Source organism: Leguminivora glycinivorella, chromosome Z (genome assembly GCF_023078275.1).
Source record: "Leguminivora glycinivorella isolate SPB_JAAS2020 chromosome Z, LegGlyc_1.1, whole genome shotgun sequence".
Lineage (NCBI taxonomy): Eukaryota > Metazoa > Arthropoda > Insecta > Lepidoptera > Tortricidae > Leguminivora > Leguminivora glycinivorella.
In genome coordinates, this window is record NC_062998.1 from 50,753,004 (window position 1) to 50,775,050 (window position 22,047).

Consider the following 22,047-nt stretch of genomic DNA (forward strand, 5'->3'; position numbering starts at 1 on the left):
ATGATATGTGATGCTAAAAAACGTTCAGATATCAAATAATGAACAAGACAAATGTCAATAATCGTTTGTGCGATATATATGAATGTGCCATTGTTCAAATATAATTATGTTATGTTATATGTGTAGATAAGAATGTGATTAAATTACTGATTATATAAAATCGTAGGTAATACATTGTTTTATTGTAAAATACTATCGTACACTATGGCCACTCCCGCTCCCCGCTGAAAGTGCCGCCCATCCCCTCTCGGTTACCTCACAGTTACCGCCTGTCAAAAACGCGAACTGTCGACCAGTCATATCAATTCAATTCAATTCAATTCAAAATATCTTTATTCATGTAGGCCTAGTTACAAGCTCTTATGAATAGTTCATTACATATATGTTATGATCTTAATCTAACCTAATTATCAGAGCAATTTATTGTTGTAATTATTGTTCATAATAATATTGAGTCTATAATATACAATTTCATATAAAAATAATCGTTAAACAAAAAATATATAATTAGGTATATGTATATATAAAAATACATGTGTAGAATATTTCTAGGAAAAATCCAATGTCCAAAAAAATACAATATTAATTTCATCAACAATATTTTTTTATAATGTGTTTATATATTTTGTATTGTTTTGTACGTGGTTTTGTATTTTACTTTTATAATCATATTATAAAAATATTATAAAAATATCTCACTCATACAAGCATGGTACGCGTTCACCTACACGAGCTTAGAATGTGTGCTAGGAACGCGCCTCTTTCGTATATTTGATCGCCAGTGCCCGAGGTGTGCTTAAACATAGGTAGAAAGTAATAAATAGTGGGTTTAGAAATGAAAACAATTATTTGAAAGGTACGGCGGGGCAAACCTCGACTGGGGGGCAATAGTAACTGATCGATTTTTTCCATTATTACACTATGATGTTGAGTTCTACATGTATCCACTGAACACGTCTATCATAAATATAACCGGTGGACACTCTATCATTGTAAAACATGGAAAAATTGGACCAGTTACATTTGTCCTCCAGTCGAGATTTGCCCCGCTACGTTATTTTTTATTTTATTTTGTCATGTTTTAATAGTTTCATTTAACTTTATTTACTACTACTTTAATAAAACGGATGTAACACACGATATAAGTAAAAAAAAAAAAACGAATTATTGGGGTCACTGCGATACTGAATCCATACTTCCATACTAATATTATAAATGGGAAAGTGTGTGTGTGTCTGTTTGTTTGTCCATGGATCTTTCACTGCGAAACGGAGCGACGAAATGACGTGATTTTTTAAGTGAAGATATATGTCGAAGGGATGGAGAGTGACATAGGCTACTCTTTGTCTCTTTCTAACCCCCACTTCCCTAAAATGGGGGTGGACGTTTGTATGGAGCATTACGCAATCCAAATTTACCGCAAGCGAAGCCGCGGGCAAAAGATAGTAGTAAATAAATGTATTGTAGGTTGCGTCACAAGTATGCAGAAAAGTATATTTTGAACACAAAATTCCAATGTTATCGTAATAGTATTTATGTAACTACATAAGTTTATCTACATTCATATAAATAAGTTTTTCACAGTATGTAAGTACCTACCAGTGGCGCAAAAATGATGATTATCAATTCCTAACATTTTTTACACATACCTCTATAAAAATCAACCTTGAGAATTTAAGGAAAGTTAGTGTTTTAAAAAAAAACCTTATAGAAAAAAATGGCCGACGGGCCGAACTGGGTAATAAGACATTAAGACGATACGATACAGGTCAATTCTCCATACAAACGCTCTCGACAATTTCCTCCCTGGTTTTTGAAGATAGAGCAATGATTTTTTCAACACAGATTATTATTATTTTTATCTGTGTCGGACCGTTTTGATTTTTTTGCTATTTTTATTTTAAAAGACGCTAGATCCAATCAAAAAAATTAAAAACGGCCTTTTTCAATATGGAAATGAAAATGAATGAAAATGAAATATTTATTTTTCAAGTAGGCATATTACAATGCGCATATGAACGTCAAATAAAGCTACGCCGGCTCTAACCCTGCGCCTCAGCCTCGAGAAGATTTCAGTCCCCCCTCAGTTGGGAGGGGGGTATCCACTATGGGACCGGCAAGAAACTCGGCGGGCAACTTCTTTTCAAAACATTACATCTTATAATTAACATGCATTAAATAACAACATACAATTTAACATGCAAAAGTATTCATCAAAGAATATGAACAGACTAGGTACTCTATGGAAATCAATTTCAATAAATTATATTATTGCTTAATAATACGTCGTTCTTCTTCAGAGAAAACATATCAAATTGTCATAGAAGAAAAAGATAATATGAATCTCAATATCATTAAATATGTAATTTACCTACACAACATAAAATATAAAATATTTGATGTGCTTTCTTATCTGAACTGTGTCCTCTATACATAATACAATTATTTTAATTGCTATTCGTTTTTTGTAGTTTCTGGTTCGGGCCATGCATGTTTGTCTGTCAAATAGTCCTCGACTCTGTAATAAGCCTTTAACATCAATGATTTTTTTAAGTAGTTCTTAAGAGCTGGGAGGGGTAATCTCAAAGCAGTGTCAGGTAACTTATTATAAAAATGAATGCATTGCCCAACAAATGACTTCTGTACTTTACGGACACGAAACTTCTTTATGGCAAGCTTATTTTTGTTTCTAGTGTTATAATTATGGATATCAGAATTCTTAGTGAAACAGTCTAAATTCTTAACAACATAAATTATACTATCATAAATGTATTGGGAAGCTACAGTTAAGATATTAATTTCTTTGAAGAGTTCTCTTACTGATTCACGTGTTCCTAAGTTGTAAATAGAACGAATGGCTCTCTTTTGTAATACAAAGATAGTCTGTATGTCAGCTGCTTTGCCCCAAACCAGAATACCGTATGACATTACACTGTGAAAATAACTATGATACACTAGGCGAGCTGTCTCAACATTAGTCAGTTGCCTGATTCTCCTAACGGCGTATGCGGCTGAACTTAATTTGCTTGCTAGTTTCTTTATATGAGGACTCCATTGTAGATTTTTGTCCAATGTTAAACCAAGAAACAGTGTTGTATCTACCATCTCTAAGCATTCATCATTCAAAAGTATTTTTGTATCGATTGGTTTAACATTCGGCAGAGAAAATCGAATACATTTGGTTTTCTTAGAATTAAGAAGTAAATTGTTGACAGTAAACCACTGCAGTACATCAGCTAACGTGCTATTAATTACATTGTAATCCGTAGATTTTCGGTCAACATTAAAAAGCAGTGATGTATCATCAGCAAAAAGTACTATTTCACAAAAGTTTTTCACTATACATGGCAAATCATTTATATAAACCAAAAACAGGAATTGGACCTAAAATTGAGCCTTGTGGCACTCCTAATTGGACTACAGTCCCGCTAGAGCGAGTTTTGTTAACAACTACTGTTTGTGTTCTATTGCTAAGGTAAGAAGACATAAAGTTTAGGGCATTTATAGACAAACCATAATGTTCTAATTTCAAAATGAGCGTTCCATGATCCACACAATCAAAGGCTTTTGAAAGATCACAAAATATGCCAATTGCATCACAAGAATTTTCCCAAAAATTATATATATGTTTAATGAGTACCGAAGCAGCATCGGTCGTGGAACGGCCCCTTGTGAAACCGAACTGTTTGCTTGTAAGTAATCTATGTCTGTTGAAGTGTCCCAGTAGATCATTTAACATTAGCTTCTCAAAGACTTTACTTAGTACAGGAAGTATTGATATGGGACGGAAATTGGTTATATCACTCGAATCACCCGATTTAAAAAGCGGTATGACTTTGCTACATTTCATAAGATCTGGAAAGGTGCCTTGTGAAATTGAAATATTATATATTACGGCCAAGTAAGGTGCTATTATATCTATGACATGACTAATTACTTTAACTGATGTTCCCCATAAGTCTTCCGTTTTCTTTAAATTGAGTGACTTGAATGTTTTAACAATATTTACAGAGTCTACTTGACTAAATTCAAATGAATTATTACATTTCTTAACATTAGCACAAAGTAATGAATGGGCTTGAGCCGCAGAAGAATGTAAACATTTTATGGTTCAGAAAAAGGTGTGATACTCAAGATCGGTAACAATTAGCCAAAAAATCTAAACGGTCCGACACAGATTATTTCATTGTTATTCAGATTCTCAAATTTCGTTCCGTTTAAATAAGTTTTGAAGGAGGAAACAGTCGAGAGCGGAACCTCGATTTTAAACATTTTTTCGCAATATTTTTTAACTGAGTTGTTTTTAATGGACATTTTTTTCGATAAATCTAGTTAATAACACTATTATATTTAACTGAAACTCCCAAATTGAAAAGGGGACTCCTTTCCATTTTAGCATTTTCGCTCCCGTAGCGTCTTAAACGTCGATACGAACTCTACATGATCCCAAAGTCTCATCCTTGAGAAAATAAGGAAGGTCTGGCGGCTCTGGGTGGCTAGCCGAATGGCACAATCGCTCACGAAACGCTCACGAAACGAAGCGCTAGTAGATATCTATCTCTATCGCGCTTGCGTATTGGCGCGACAGAGCCAGCGGCGTATCGCTTTCGTTTGGCGTCGGAGAAATGCCATTCGGCTACGGGGCCTGGGCTCTTACGCTGTGTCTTGCGTGGGCGACGGTCGCGTGACCGTCGCGCGACCGTCGCGCGACCGTCGCCGTCGCGTGTCATACTTTCATATCGATAAGGTTTGATTTCGTATGCGTCGCATCGCTGTCGCGCGACCATCGCACGACTGTCGCCCACGCAAGCCACGGCGTTAGTCCATAAGTATATTATTGAGAACTTATGATATGGGTAGATCCATTTAACGAACGCTAAAACAGTCTTAATAAATAATTATACTAGTACATAAATACAAATTTATGGTCAATTTCTTAAATCCTATGAAATGAACTTTTGAATGAAATACCTACTTAGTACTAATGTTTACAAGCCAGTTTTCTATTACTTAATCATATTAAATATCGGTTTTGAAAAATGCATAGTGGTAACCCACTGTATGAAAATAACCTAGTTAGTACCAAATACATATGTAACTCCGTATAGACAGATAAAGTCTAAGAAAAAACGTACCTCAGTACCATACAGAAAAAGGTAGTACGGTGGCCTAGATGGCGTTACACCTTTAAGGGACGCTCGGCTAGATGGCGCTAATATTAATATTTGACATTTTAACACATATCAAAGCTACGAATATGGGCCAAATTGTCAAAACTGAAGTTCAAAAGTTTCAAGCCTGTGTCAAGAGATGGCAGTCTATGCACTGTGATTACACATTTTACTTCGACAGTAACTCTCTATAATACTCGATCCTCTTTGTTAGTACTAATGTTTACAAGTCAGTTTTATAACTGGCCATGACATAGCTATGAGATGTTCAGTGATAATAATTGCGAAACTCAAGGCCGCAAGGAAGTGAGGCGACCAAAATAGATACTAATTTATTCCAAGTTCGAGCGGCGTTTAAAATACAATAGAATGCTGAAGATGGCAAACATTAAAATGTAATTATCATTAAATATACATGCGAAAAGATATGCTTCCTCTATTATGAGCAAATAATTAAAACACATTTATATTTATATTAATATTATAAACTAGCTTTTGCCCGCGGCTTCGCTCGCGTTAGAAAGAGACAAGAAGTAGCCTATGTCACTCTCCATCCCTTCAACTATCTCCACCTAAAAAATCACGTCGATTCGTCGCTCCGTTTTTCCGTGAAAGACGGACAAACAAACAGACACACACACTTTCCCATTTATAATATTACGAGTAGTATGGATAGGAAAGTGTGTGTGTCTGTTTTCTTTGTTCGTCTTTCACCGCAAAACGGAGCGACGAACTGACGTGATTTTTAAATGGAGATAGCTGAAGGGATGGAGAGTGACATAGGCTAACTTTTGTCTCTCTCTGACCCCCTACTTCCTCAAAATGGGGGGATGGAAGTCTGTATGGAGCATTCCGCAATTTTCTAATTTAACGCGAGCGAAGCCGCGGGGAAAAGCTAGTTAATAAATATCTATCTTCAAACGAAGATTTCTCAGCTACTACTTTTAAAAATTACGGATGTTTAGGTTTTTAATTATTCATACAAATATACATTTCTTATTCAGTTTGCATAGTTTAAGTAGCATAATTTTGCATAAAACCAGCGTGACTCAGGGGACCGTAACCATGGCAATCACAGGATTCACAGGCAAGAAAAAGTTGATTCACTCAAATATGTATTAAGAAACAAATGAACAAAGCAAAAAAGAAACGAGGTAAATTAGACTAAAATTAAATAACCTTATTTTGCTTTAATCTAAATAAAAACCCTAAATTTCTCACTGTGTCTCTATTGTTTCCTTTATATACAATAATTGCAACAAAGCTTATACATACATACATACATACACATTTACACTAAAATAATACATATTAAATATAAGCTTCAATGGACGCTATCGTTCTATAAATTGACATTTGCCAGTCACGTTTAAACGACAAAATTCGCAATACTTTTTGTGTACGAAAATACTTCACAAGTCAATAAAAAACAAGTAAAACGTATTTTTTAAATTTGCTGAATAAATGATGGTATTTAAACCAATTTTATCTATTGTTCCTATTGCAGAAAACATTTGGTAAAAATATATTTTCTTTATAGGAAAAGAAATTCTTGGTTGTATAATTATATATGTGTTAATATAAATGATTCATAAAACTATTTAAAAATATGGCTTATATCATTAAATAAAAGAAACGGCTTTCTGAATATAGTCAACATAATTATCTAAAAAAATAGTTTTCTTAAGATAATATTTTGACTGTAAAATTCTTGGTTAAAATTAAATATTGCATGCACCCATCCAAAAATTTGGCATGTACCGAAATTTACGTTCATATAGTTCGCCAATGCCTTAAAGAATAGTAAAAAAAAGCCTAACAACGTACCTTAAGGACCACATTTATTTTTACATGTTTCCGCTCCTGTTTTAAGTGAATGTTTTGTCTGTGTATTACTATGTTATATTACTGTGCGATTTGTAAACATTGTGTCGTTGTCGACATTGTGGCACGCGCAACCCGCAATGCGTATAGCGTTATACTGCCGTGTCCGTGAGTGTTGCTAGCTTATTTGGAAAAATATTCTTTATTTTATAATTATTAGCGTAGGGAAAACGTTGGAAAGCGTTTATATTTTTATGATCCAGTTGATTAAGAGCAGGCATCGGACAAAAAGTGCCTATGACGTCAAACCACTTATAGGATGATTTTAAATAGTATCTATGATTTTCATAAACAATTATCACTTATCTGTTTATCAACCTCGTTATTAAACGATATCGCCACTTGAAATGAGTAAGTACGTACGTTACGTTTTTTACTAATCTTACCTACTGTTCCCACCTTTGAGTTTTAAACCTATTTATCTGAGGTTCCCACAGATTTATTCAGTCCTAATTGAAGGGATGTTTACAAAAACAACATTACTGACTACACTGGTTGACACCTGTCACGATCAAAAATGTTGTTCTAAAAGTGTCAACCGCTCTAAGCAGTTATGTTGTTTTTGTAAATATCCCTTCAATTAATTTCAAATAATCGTACTTTATGTTAACAAATCTCGTGAATACATATTTTATTCACTAACATCATCCTACCTGTATTATGAATTCCATAGATTTATTTACGATTATTTTGTTACTTCATTAATACTACTTTGTTACTACATGTCACACGGAAGTTTAAATACCAACATCCTGTGTAGAAGATTACCTACGTCATTTTTACGTCATCCGCACTTTTTGTCCGATGCCTGATTAAGAGTAAGCCCCCATTCATAATAAAAAAAAATACGTTCTATGTCTTGGATTGTGATTTAAAGAAAATACGGATACATACTGCCATTATCTATTTATATCTTTTACAGACTCTTCTCTAATTGTGTATATTTCTTATTATACATACATACAATCATACATACATACAATCACGCCTGTATCTCATAAAGGGGTAGGCAGAACACATGAAACCACTAAAGCTTCAGTGCCACTGTTGGCAAATAAGGGGTTGAATGAAAACGAAACTGTGACATTGCAGTGACAGGTTGCCAGCCTCTCGCCTATGCCACAATTTAACCCATATCCCATAGTCGCCTTCTACGACACCCACGGGAAGAAAGGGGGTGGTGAAATTCTTAACCCGTCACCACACAGGTACAGGTACGGTACAGGTTCGTATTATATGATTTGTAAACATCCAAATTTCATACAAGTTTGATACCTGCCTACACAGCTTTATTAAAAATAAATCTGCTAGTACTTTAGGGGAACCAGTAGGTATAAAGAAAATTAAAACATAGATTCATATGTAAACTACATAATAATAATCGAGAAATGATTCATAAAAGTGAAATGGGTGACATTTAAAATGAATTTAGATTGTTGTAGTGAATAAAGTTAGGTTAAAAGCTAAATAGTGTTCTTTTTTTATATATGACATACACATAACAATAGCGAGTACTCCTAGTAGATAAACGGGAAAAACTAAAAATCTATTACAAAATTTCCTATCAATACGAAAAGTCCAATGACATCCGATCCATCAGTTCTCGCATCCATCTCGCAAAACCACGTTCATCAATGCAGCAGTTACATAACAAACATATAAAATCTCTAAAGTTAACAATATGTCGGCACCTGGCAACACTTATCACAGCTGTCTGTACCGATGCCGGTCGGTAAAGCAGTGACGTCACTACGGTGTAACGCCGTGGTCCGGAAAATGTGCCACTCAGAGGCGCCTTTGAGCGTGATGTCATGTTTTGAAGATAGATGGCGCTGGTGTTTTGTTTTGAACGTCAAAAGGAGATTTAATGAAAATAGCGATGAATACGTTTGTTGTTGTAATTTTAAGTAAAATTCGTAAAAATATTTTTTTTTAATGGGACACCAAAAGTAAATGTTATTCGTAAAACTGAGAATAATCATAATTGTTAACATTACTCAAGTATTTTATTTATAAATAGGATAGTGAGACACTAGTTAATGTAAGACTATGGTCCATAATTGCATCAAAACCATTAAAGAGGCAGAACCCATTGTAATTACTATTTTAAACTGTACAAAGTTACTCAAACAAAAATGAATGCGCTTTATGCTCATAATATTAATCCATACTAATATTATAAATGGGAAAGTGTGTGTGTCTGTTTGTTTGTCCGTCCTTCACGACAAAACGGAGCTACGAATTGACGTGATTTTTGAAGTGGAAATAGTTGAAGGGATGGAGATTGACATAGGCTACTTTTTGTATCTTTCTAACCCCCCACTTCCCTAAAATGGGGGTTGGAAGTTTGTATGGAGCATTCCTCAATTTACGAGTTTAACGCGAGCGAAGCTGCGGGCAGAAGCTAGTATATTATAGTACTGCTATGATATCGGGCGGTACTGTAACGTAGCGAATTTTTCTCTTGGCTCATGTAATGGCTATGTAATTATCATGATATGAACGATGATCGATGACGGGAAAACGACAAAAAATTACAATTTTTGGTTACTTCAATCAAATCAAATTCCCCTCCCTATAGCGAGGAAAAAACGCAAAAAATGCGTTTATCACTGCTTCCAGTAATTCCACAGGTGGTAAATCAGGTGTACTCTTGTTTCGCCGACAAATTTTTCATCGAATATCATTTCATCGACAACAAATCATCGAAAGTTTAGTTCGAGTAAAATTGTTTCGAGTAATTTTGTTTCAACTACTATTTATTTGAAATTTTCTTAGTTATTATAACTACTATTCAAGTAATATTTCTTCATCGCTGATTCATTTCAAAGAACTTCAAGTAGCAGAACTACAAAATATCGCAATTCATTTATTCGACGTATAATTACAAAACTATCTCATTTGTCGTACTACACATTTATAGATGTTTTTATTCTAAGAAAATTCAAACTGTCGATTTCATCGTGGCACATCACATACGTCCTTAATTAAACTATGACCATTGGCTTAAATCCTATATTAGAGTAGGTTTAGGTTAGAAGTGTGATCACACAGAAACAAACGGCTTACCAAGTAGGTTTAGGTTAGGTTAGAACTGCGACCTTCACAACAACGATTGGCTTTTAAATTAGGTTTAGGTTAGGTTAGAACTGTGACCACACAAGAAAACAAATAGTTTACAGAGTAGGTTTAGGTTAGGTTCGACCTGTGATTTACACAGAAGCAAACGTATTGCAGAGTAGGTTTGGGTTAGGTTAGAACTGTGACCACACAAAAAACCAAACAGTTTACAGAGTAGGTTTAGGTTAGGTTAGAACAGCGACCCCACACACAATAACGATTTTTATTTAAAGTAGGTTTAGGTAAGGTTAGAACTGTGACCAATCAAACAGTTTACAAATTGTAAAATTTTAGAAAAAATCATAATTGAAATAATGTTATGCGTAATGAATTGTATTTAATGTAAAACAAAATGAAATGAAAAAACACGAAACGAAATACCGCGATATAAAGTATACTCGGAATAAGTTATCTACGAAATAAAAGTCTACGGTTTGAGTAAAACACAAAATTTTTCACCACACCAAAACGAACAAAATACTGACTATAAAACATCAAGCTAAATCAAATCCAGCAATCTATTCAATAATTATTTATTCAAAATCATCATTTATAATTAAATTCTACCAGCCAGCTTAAGACATAAAGTTCAAATTTGTATGAAATTACTTTGCACTCTTGTGGATGAAATGCAATTTTACTATCTGTTTTCGAATAACAAAGTAAGTCTTTACCAGTTGGTGTGGTGAAAATTTATTTTTAAATATCCCTGAACGAAATTGATAATTTTAAGGAGTAGGTATAGCTTAAATTTTGATTTATTTCGAAAATGGAAAATAAGTAATACTTCACTAGAAATAATGGATTCGTATAAACATAACTAAATAAATATAAATACATTGCAAGTGAAATAAAAGTTAGTAATCAACGATTTTCGTCATTAATAAACTATCCTCAAAAATAACAGATGGTGTACAGCGCCACCTAACGAAATACGCTAGAACTTCTGGCAATGTGAGTGCTTTAGTAACCACCGAACTGACATTCTACTATTTGCTTCCGATGATACTTGCTGACGACAGATGGCGTTGGCAACACGTTCTCGGTAAGAATTTACCTGCCGTTTATAAGAAGAGAACCCGTTTTTATGGATTTTCATTAACTTGAACGGATGGTAAGTAGGTAAGAACAAACACAATTTATTTATCTAAGAAACTAGTGTCTTAACTCTTACTGTTATATTATACTGTGCGAATAAACAATTAAAAAACTGAAACTTAAAGAAGTCTGTATCAATTTTACACAAATAAATGTATTGTACATTTTTCACTAATATAGCATTCAATCCATACACTCGTAGGTACTTTAATAATGTTTTTCTAATCCCGAACTGTTATTCGTCATTTACAGGGTCGTGCATAGATCTTTAAAACCCTACATAAAAGTCTATTCCCCAAAGCCAGCGTCCGCCGGCTTTCTGCGCATGCGCGCAGTATCGAAAAAACTGAAAACGCATTGCTTGGCTCTGTAACTATGGCAACGAATTGTTATAACGATACAGCGCGCGTGCGCGGGAAGGCTTTGGGTAGCTGAGCTGACAGTACAATGCAACCTTTGCGTCAAAATACAGGAAACAGTGTGAATTTCACGAAAGTTATTCAAGAAAACTATTAAAAACTAAGTGCAAAAAATGCTCGTGGCGTCTTATTTAATAACAATTTTCGGCTTCGCTATACCTAAATTGTTACCTCTGTTTTTGATCTCCTTTAAACGCCGGTTGCATAAAATACTATTAAATATTTCTCTTGTCTTGTCTAAATATAGTTTTGTAGTTGTGAAATGTTATAACCATAACTTGAATATGTGAGGATTCTATTTATAGCCCAGAAATCTGACCATCACAATTCACAAACTTGTTAACAATACGCAACCGAAACATATCAACACATTCAACACTATGAACAAATGTAACAACATGGATTCGGATTTGTACTGTGTGTTTTTAGTCGCTGGATTAAAAATACGGTAGGATAAAAAAAGGAAAATGGAGGTGTAGGTGAAATAAGTCTTAAGTGCATAGATTTTCTTTTGTAGTCTGTCTCGGGGTCTGCCAGAGAGCTATGGAGCGCAGCATAGGTGTGAAATTAAGGGATCGAATCCGAAACTCCACGCTGCGCTCAAAAACTCGGATAATTGAAAGCTCGGAAAGCGGCCAAGTTAAAGTGGGACTGGGCTGGACATGTCTGCCGTATGCCGAATCCGAATGACTTGTGGGCCAGGACAGCCACGGAGTGGGAGCCCCATGAGTCGAACAGAGGATCCGGCAGACCTAGCCGGCAACGGCGGGATAACTTGGACTCCTTTTTGACAGACTGGCCAGTTGTAATATGGAATTTATATGAAAACTAGCTTTTGCCCGCGGCTTCGCTCACGTTAGAAAAAGACAAAAAGTAGCCTATGTCACTCTCCGTCCTTTCAACTATCTCCTCTTAAAAAATCACGTCAATACGTCGCTCCGTTTTGTCGTGAAAGACGGACAAACAAACTCACACACTTTCCCATTTATAATATTAGTGAGTATGGATTGAATTGAGTGACGTCACGGTCAACTCAGTTACTTTATATATTTCTACCTGACTTATTAAATAGAAATTGGACTTAAAAATAACTTCTGTCCATGTTTTTCTTATAATTATCTGATGCTTTATTTCGTGCATGGTATTAAACATTTTATTTTAACTATAGTCAAGTTCCCTATTATGTACCCTCGGTCTATATTTTTTATATCCATGAGTTTCTATATCCGCACTAATGTTATAAATGGGAAAGTGTGTGTGTCTGTTTGTTTGTCAGTCTTTCACGGCAAAACGGAGTAGCGAATTGACGTGATTTTTTCAGTGGAGATAGTTGATGGGATGGAGAGTGACATAGGCTACTTTTTGTCTCTTTCTAACGGAAGGCAAGCCGCGGGCAAAAGCTAGTATATTATATATCCCCTTATTTCGTTTTTCTTTTAGCAACCTGCCGAAATGAGTCCGGCGCGCTGACGCAACGCCAATTTTCTCTTACATTACAACTATTGTTCTTTGTTGCCTACACTTGAGAACGTTTTTAACTCTAATTTACACGTAACACTGGCTCTTTAACCGTCTGTTGGTTTTTAGGGCCTAGGTTCTAATCCGGAGAAGGATACATTTTATGTGTGCATTGTATTGTCTTCGGTGATTTTTTAAATTCCGGTTTCATAAATTAATTAAATAGTGTGAAAAACTTTAAAAGGTTTGCACTGTATTTTTTTTAACATTTGATTTTCACTTTTGAAATTATAAAAATTCCAGAAATATGTACTACTAGCTCGCGTTAGAAAGAGACAAAAAGCAGCCTATGTCACTCTCCATCCCTTCAACTATCTCCACTTAAAAAATCACGACAATTCGTCGCTCCGTTTTGCCGTGAAAGACTGACAAACAAACAGACACACACACTTTCCCATTTATAATATTAGTATGGATTCATCAAAAAAAAAATAATGATTAGGCATACGACGTTAAAACCTTATGGGTTATTATAAACACGGTGTACTCTGTACATACTTAACATTGAAATACATACAATCACGCCTGTATCCCATAAAGGGGTAGGCAGAGCACATGAAACTACTAAAGCTTCAGGGCCACTCTTGGCAAATAAGGGGTTAAAAGAAAACGAAACTGTGGCATTGCAGTGACAGGTTGCCAGCCTCTCGCCTACACCACAATTAACCCATATCCCATAGTCGCCTTCTACGACACCCACGGGAAGAATGGGGGTGGTTTTAGTCGGTGAAATACTACACTTTCCGTTATCCAATAGATTTATTTAATTCAAGTTCCAGTTAGAGCATCTTATTATCTTGATTTTTATAAGACTGGATTTTTGAAAACTAACTCACTAAATTAATTATGAATTTTTCTCTAATGCACGTTTAGAAAAACGCACGTATAAAGCTGAATCAGTCGATCTTATTTGTAAAATTTGGACAATTTTGAATATTAAAACGGGTAAATTTATAATTCGTATATCCTGTACCACAATCATTTCAGACTAGATTTTTATTTTAAGTTTTTGAAAAAGAGTAAACTAGCCTAAGGCGAATTCAATTTTTTTCAGAAATAACCTAAAATTAAGTGACAATTTCATTGAAAATCTACATCACATCGAAGTAAGTTTTGCACTAAATTAATCTGCAACGTTTACTTAAATTGCTGTTATACCTTAGTGATTATAAATTGCTATTATTGATTTTTGCCAATTTTTTGAAAACGAGCCTTCACCGGTACAATTATTACCACTTTTGGACATTTTCTCATATTTTGTTAGACCAAGTAGAAAAACTCCTATAATGTGATATATATTTATAAACTACTCGCAAAGCCCTTTAATTTGATACCACACACAGTATGATCGAGCGCTCGGTTGCGATTTCACTATTTTTAACACGAAAGCCCTCTTAAGCCGTCACCACACAGGCAAATTGAAATAGGTACTTCAATATCAATTTATAAATAATTTCTCAAAAAATATCCATAATACATTACAACACTAACTTCTCGTGTCACATACGATATTAAGTAAAAAAACATTAACTTTTTACGGTCAACTTCTGTACAAACAAAATTGAAGTGTCTCATTTGATTATTTGAATAGTACTTCATTCACACGAGGTGAAATTGCTCGGACAGCGGCATAACATCGCGTAGGAGGTGCGTTGCAAGTCGTAAGCGACGGGCGTTTTGTACGCGTAATCGCAACTGCGTGCGTTGCCGAATGCACAAACGCTCACGAAACGAAACGCTCGTAGATATCTATCTCTATCGCTCATGCGTATTGGCGCGACAGAGCCAGACCACCTTTCGCGGCGATTCGTTTTCGTTTCGCGTCGTAGAAATGACATTCGGCTACGGGGTCTGGTCTAAAACGCAAAACGTCCAAACGCAAACGCACACTAATACAGATGTAGTGCGATTTGTCTTCGTATTGTTACGGAAACGTACGAACGTGTCATGCTATTTCAGTCAGTCTTAGTACAACACATGTTGTAGACTTTGGCGTCAATTGCTTTTTGGTTTTGAATGCAGGATACTGGTGGTGATTTGACGATGTATAAATAACGTAGGCAGATGAACTTTGAATAATTTTTACTTAAATTTCTTCAATACATGCAGGTTGATATAATTAACTTATTACTTAATTACACCATTTTGAAATTAAGAAAGGGTGAGTATGTGAGCGCGCGTTGACAGCGAACGGCGAAGAGTGACATGCAAATTAGATGCGGCTGCGTCCCGCGCGCGGTGCATTCCCCTCGGATGCCCGTGAGATTAGGGTTCCTTAACATGCCCCCCGGCGTTGAAAGTCCTGCTTTCAACAGGATCGTCATCTAGTGGAAGAGGGCAGATACGATTGAAGGCTCTTCTAATGATGCCTCGACTTGTTTGGATATCGGCGACTCTGGATACTCCGTCGATTCCTGGATGAACACGCACGATACGTCCAAGACTCCATTTTAAAGGTGGAACAGCGTCTTCTTTAACGATGACCATCGTTCCTGTGTCGAGGTGTCCTTTGCATGACCTCCATTTTGTTTTTTGCTGCAACTCAGAGACGTATTCCTTATGCCATCTCGTCCAGAAGTGCTGGTGGATTTGCTCAATGCGATCCCATCGCTGTAGTCTGGTCGGATTTATGTTCTCTAGTGGAGGAACTGGCAGAGCGGTAAGAGGACGTCCGACCAAAAAGTGACCTGGCGTTAATGGATGAAGATCAGAAGGATCTGAAGACATTGGTGATAGAGGTCGTGAGTTAAGCGTAGCTTCAATTTTGACTAGAACCGTGTAAAGTTCCTCAAACGTGAGGTGGGAATCGCCTATAACTCTAGTTAAATGGTATTTAAAAGACTTAACTCCAGCCTCCCATAGCCCTCCAAAATGTGGTGCGTAGGCTGGAATGAATTTAAAAGCAACGAATTCATTCGCCATAAACTCAGAAATGGAGGACGAGTTTTGTTTTAGAAATGCGTTAAGTTCATTTTTGGCCCCGACGAACTGAGTGCCATTGTCTGAGAAAATGGTGGCAGGTTTTCCGCGACGCGCAATAAACCTGTGTAAGGCAGCAATGTATGCCTCCTTTGTCAAACTTGTGACCAACTCGAGGTGCAGACACTTAGTGGTGAAACACACAAACACTACGACATAGACCTTTATAAGTTTGCATCCACGTCCTCTACGGTCAGCAGCGAGAAGTGGTCCCGCGTAATCTACACCCGTGGTTTGGAAAACATAACCTGGATTGAGGCGCTGCTCAGGCAAATGACCCATTATAGGGCTGACTGTTTGAGCCCGTAGCTTGAAACACCTCAGGCATTTGTGTGCGACAGATCTGGCTAAATTGCGACCGCCAATGGGCCAGAACTCATCTTTAATTGATGATAACAACAATTGGGGTCCAGCATGCAATAAACGAATATGTTCTTCAACGAAAATAAGACGTGTCAATGTGTGTTTAGCTGAAAGCAATACTGGGTGTTTTTTGTTGAATTGAAATTGTGAATTGTTTAATCTGCCGCCTACTCTGATTAACTCTGCTTCATCAATGAATGGGGATAAAGATAGAAGTTTGTTTTTATTAGATAATGGTTGTTTTTTCACTAACTGATCGTATTCTTGAAATGATTGCCTTTGAGACCATTTTAAGAGTAAAGTGAATGAATTTTGTAGTTCAATTGTGGTGAGTGGTCCAGACTTTTTATTAATTTTGTTTTTACAATTATAAATGAAACGCAATGCATATGCAAGTGCTCTTTTCAGTTTTAGTAATTTAGAAAATCTTTTGTAATCAATTAAATCGTTATTTAAATCTAAAGAGACTGCTGTAGCTGTTACCATTTCTGGGATTTCGAAATTGTTTTTTACGAAGTTACTTGTAGGCCAATTAGATTCATCTTCTTTTAGAAAATCTGGTCCATTCCACCACATGGACAAATTGGGTAATTCTGACATGTTCACTCCGCGAGATAACATGTCTGCTGGATTCAGAGCTGTTGGCACATGGCGCCATTCGTGATTAGCAGTGAGCTCTTGAACTTCAGCAACACGATTTTTAACGAATTGTTTTAATTTATTAGGCTGAGTTTGGAGCCAACCTAAAACGATAGATGAGTCAGTCCAGAGAACGCATCTTTTCACTGGCAGACGAATGGATTTGAGTACTTTCTCAGTCAGACGTGCAGCAACAAGGGCACCGCACAATTCTAAACGCGGAATTGTTGTAGGTTTTAAAGGCGTGACCTTACTTTTTGCACATAGCAAGTTAATCTCCACTTGTCCGTTACATTCCGACCTAACGTACAAGCATGAGCCGTATGCGTCCTGAGACGAATCACAAAAAGTGTGAATTTCAATCACACTATTTGGATCGCCATTGATGACACAGCGCGGAATTTTTAAATCAAGTACATGATGTAAATCAGATTGAAACTTGTGCCATAAATTTACAATATTTGAAGGTAAAGGATCGTCCCAATTACATTTTAATAACCAAAGTTTCTGTAACATGATTTTAGCTTGAATGACGCATACGCTTAATAGGCCAAGCGGATCATATATCTGTCCTATGGCGGACAGAATTGACCGTTTGGTTGGATTTTGCTTAACGGTTTGCTTTATTGAATAATATAATGTGTCATCACGTGGTGACCAACCCAGGCCCAGGGTGTTTGATGAATTTGATGACCCTTGGTCGCCGAGGTTCAATGCCTGACATGAATCTGACTGAGAGAGTTCTATATTGGATCTGATTTTGCGGAGATTGAAACAACCTGTGGACAGAACTTTGCAAACGCCTTCTTTTATTTTTATCAATTGCTCCTTTGTGTGAGCACCTGTGACCAAATCGTCGACATAAAAGTCGTCACTAATAATTTGGGCTAATTGTGGATCTGAACATTCTAATGCAAGTTGTTTCAAGCACCTGATGGCAAGAAATGGCGCTGATGCTGTCCCATACGTGACTGTATTCAATCTGTATATTTTTAATTCTTTAGTGGGATCATCACGCCATATAATTTGTTGTAAATGTCTTTGATTGTCATGAACTAAAACTTGCCGGTACATCTTTTCGATGTCCCCGGTCAAGACGTATGGATAGTGTCTGAATCGCAAAAGAATCGATAATAAATCGCTCTGTATCGTGGGTCCGACCATTTGGAGGTCATTGTATGAAACTCCCGATGTTGTGGCAGCACTGCCATTGAAGACAGCACGAAGCTTCGTAGTAGAGCTTTCGCGTAAAATACCATGGTGTGGCAAATAATATGGATGTGTGTTTGTTTTTGTGTCATCTGATTTCGCCTCAGACATGTGTCCTAATTCTATATATTCAGACATAAAGTCTGTGTACATTTGTTTTAACAGTGGTTGTTTGTCTAGCCTACGCTCAAGCGATAGGAAGCACTGTTTAGCACGATTGAATGAGTCACCTAAGCAAGACTCTGGTTTCTTGAGAGGGACCGCGACGGAGAATCGCCCATCTGGCATTCGAGTAAAGTTCTCCACGAAATTCTGTTCACATAAACGCTCTTCTACAGAATACACTTGCTTTGAGCTGTCCGACACCTCCTCAAGACACCAGAATTTAGCTAACTGTTCTTGTACTGTATTGTTCGCGATCAGATTACAATGTATAGGTTCAACTGAATGTGTATTTTTGTGATTGAGCCCTCTGGTAGGCCCGCCAACTATGTAACCGAGCTTTGTATTTTGTAATATTGGATAACCGGTACCCAAACCAATTTGATCCTGTTCAAGCAGCTCCCAGAATATTTCAGAGCCCAATAGAATATCTATGTCCGACGGGTTGTCGTATTCTGGGTCTGCCAGTATCACATGTTTAGGTATATTTAGTTTAGGTACAGGTGATTTTAGAGTCACAATTTTTGGAACAACGTAGAATGTTAGTTCGGCTTTAAATTGGCTAGTTCTCGATTCGATTGTTGCATTGCACCTTTTAGTGATGTGTGACAAGAGTTGTTCATTCAACCCAGTAATGGATGATTGTAAATCTGTATGTTTAATTTGCAATTTACGTAACAAGGAATCCGTCATGAAGCAAGACTCGCTACCATTATCAATAAAGGCTCTTACTTCATGGCGGTGGTTGTCCTTGTCGTACATATGGATCACGGCAGTTGAGAGTACGCCTCGCCCTGTTGGCTTGAAGGAGTGTGCTGTCGCACCCACAACTGATGGCTCAGATGATCCTGACTCTGTATCTGTATGAAGTACTGAATTGTGTTTTTGTGAGCATTTCATGCATGGGCCCAATCTGCAAACGCGAGCCTGATGACCGGGGCGGAGGCAGTTTTCACATAACTTGAACCTCTTAACCGATTCTGCTCTCTCGTTGACAGGTTGTCCTAGAAACTGCTCACACCTATAAATGCGATGATTTTGCTTGCACAAGGGGCAGCTGTATCTATATGTTGTATATTTTGGTTCTGGTGAACCAGTGACTGCTGCGAGACTCTTGACGTACTCGGCAGATTTGTGTCGGTCAGCTCTGGCGCTGACACTTGTGTTTGTGTTGTTATTACTCATGTGTAACGTTTCAAGTAAATCGGCTCTGTTTTTTAAGAATGTCATGAAATCGTGTAACTTAATACCTTTTAAATCGGATTTATGCTCTTCCCATTCCCTCAATGTCCTCGAATCTAATTTTGTACTCATAATATAAATGATGAGAGTGTCCCATGAAGTGGTGGGCTCTCCTAGAGTCTCTAAGGCTCTTAAGTTTTTAGTAAAAGTGTCTATTATTTTACGAATTGATTGATATGACTCTTTTTTGTTTTGTTCTAAAGAGAACAGCGCTTGGATATGATTTTGAATTAGTATACGCTTATTGTCAAACCTGTCGCACAACAAATCCCACGCGATTCTATAATTACGAGCTGAAAACTCTATGGATTTGATTACCTGCGCAGCGGCTCCTCCAGGGATGCCCTTAAGTAATGAAACTTCTGTATATCCGAGATCGCCGTGTGTTCATGTATCAAGGACACGAACAAATCGTGAAACTCTAACCACTCCTCGTACTGACCGCTGAACTTTGGGATCTGGATCGTCGGTAATTTAATTCCACGAGTGCTTGTGTGTCCCACCTTGGTACTCGAGCGTGCATGCTCCTCACCTGAAACGTACGAGGCACTGGAAGAATTATCGTTATCATCATTTTTGACAGGTTTATTGGCGTTTAAGATCTCCTGCGCAAGGGCAATATTCGCGTAAAATAAATCTTCAAACTCTGTGCGGGCGGCGGTGTGAACGGCCAAATCATTTTCATCAACTAAAATATCAATCTCAGATTGAATTTCCTCAAATTGTGCATAAAGTGCGTCCATTCTACTTAAACGCGCTTGTAATTCAATCACTTGTAATGACGACAACGAATCTAATTTTTCAACGTAATTGATGAAATTGGTTAGCCTCCCTTAACTGCACCACGCTTACGTATTAAATCTTTTAAGTCCGACATTGTGTAGGGCTATGGGAATATAGGATAAATTCCGTTACTTGTATAAAACCTTAAATAAATGATCTTAAAATTGTATATGAATTGCAATTAACTTGTATATAAATTGTATATATGAATTGAATTGTATAAATGAATTGATTTCAATATGATATTAAAATGTAAATAATTTGATTCATTAAAATACTTTGTATAAGTCTTAAACATGTAAACAAATCCAATTTAATTTCATTTCGCATTAAATTCCTAATGAGTTCATGGTTACGTCACTTGTTTACGCAAAAATGCAACGCGCATTAAGTCGAAACTCGCTCAGCTGCGGCCGCCGGCCGGCTAGTAACAGTGCTCCTGGAGATAACTACCTATGCAACTATGCGATAAACAACTAATGATTTTAAAGTTATGAATTATTTGCACGATATATTAATGAATTACGATTTTAATGTTTGATTTTTAATGAAAAATGTATGTAATAGTATGCAGTAATGTATTAAATGTTTTGCATACGTATACGTACCTACCTAACGCTAAGTTTTGCTTTTATTTGCACTAAATAATTGTAATTGGTAGAAATAAATGGTTTACATACCTATTTAACGCCTTAATGGTAACAATTTGGAAAGAACTCACTCTTAACCACTCGTTTCGGCCTTAAACTTTAAATTTCACTTTGATTTCGACCAATCCTTTGTATAATTGCTAATTTCTTGTGTGATTATTGCACTTTAGGTAGGTAAATGTGTTGACTCTTCGGCTCAGCTGGTTCAAACGTCCTGGATATCTCACTTAGGGCTTGATTCTTGTATATTCGGCTCGATGAAGGACCATGTAGACTTTGGCGTCAATTGCTTTTTGGTTTTGAATGCAGGATACTGGTGGTGATTTGACGATGTATAAATAACGTAGGCAGATGAACTTTGAATAATTTTTACTTAAATTTCTTCAATACATGCAGGTTGATATAATTAACTTATTACTTAATTACACCATTTTGAAATTAAGAAAGGGTGAGTATGTGAGCGCGCGTTGACAGCGAACGGCGAAGAGTGACATGCAAATTAGATGCGGCTGCGTCCCGCGCGCGGTGCATTCCCCTCGGATGCCCGTGAGATTAGGGTTCCTTAACACATGTACTGACATTGACTGAACTAGCATGACCAATACGAACGTTTCCAGAAAAACACGAAGGAAACCTTTTTTGCACTACATCCATATAATATGTTTCGTAGCTATATACATATCTCTATCGCTCTCGTTCTAGCTAGCAGCTAGACTGCATTTCTCTCGGTGTCTGGCGTCAACGATTGCCATTTGGCTACGCCGGCAGGTGTAGGTAGGTTAAGTTCGGTCTGTTAGATATCTTTAAATG

At 36.6% G+C, this 22,047-nt stretch overlaps 1 protein-coding gene across 1 annotated transcript in view; it reads right to left on the bottom strand.

Moving 5' to 3' along the window:
- The window catches only part of LOC125241327 (alpha-1,3-mannosyl-glycoprotein 4-beta-N-acetylglucosaminyltransferase A-like), a 148,806-nt gene extending 141,674 nt beyond the window's left edge, over positions 1 to 7,132 (bottom strand). The window contains exon 1 of the mRNA XM_048149742.1: positions 6,999 to 7,132. Coding sequence (XP_048005699.1) covers positions 6,999 to 7,012 — 14 coding nt within the window. The 5' untranslated portion in view covers positions 7,013 to 7,132. The remainder of the gene's footprint in view (positions 1 to 6,998) is intronic.
- Positions 7,133 to 22,047: the final 14,915 nt, after the last annotated feature.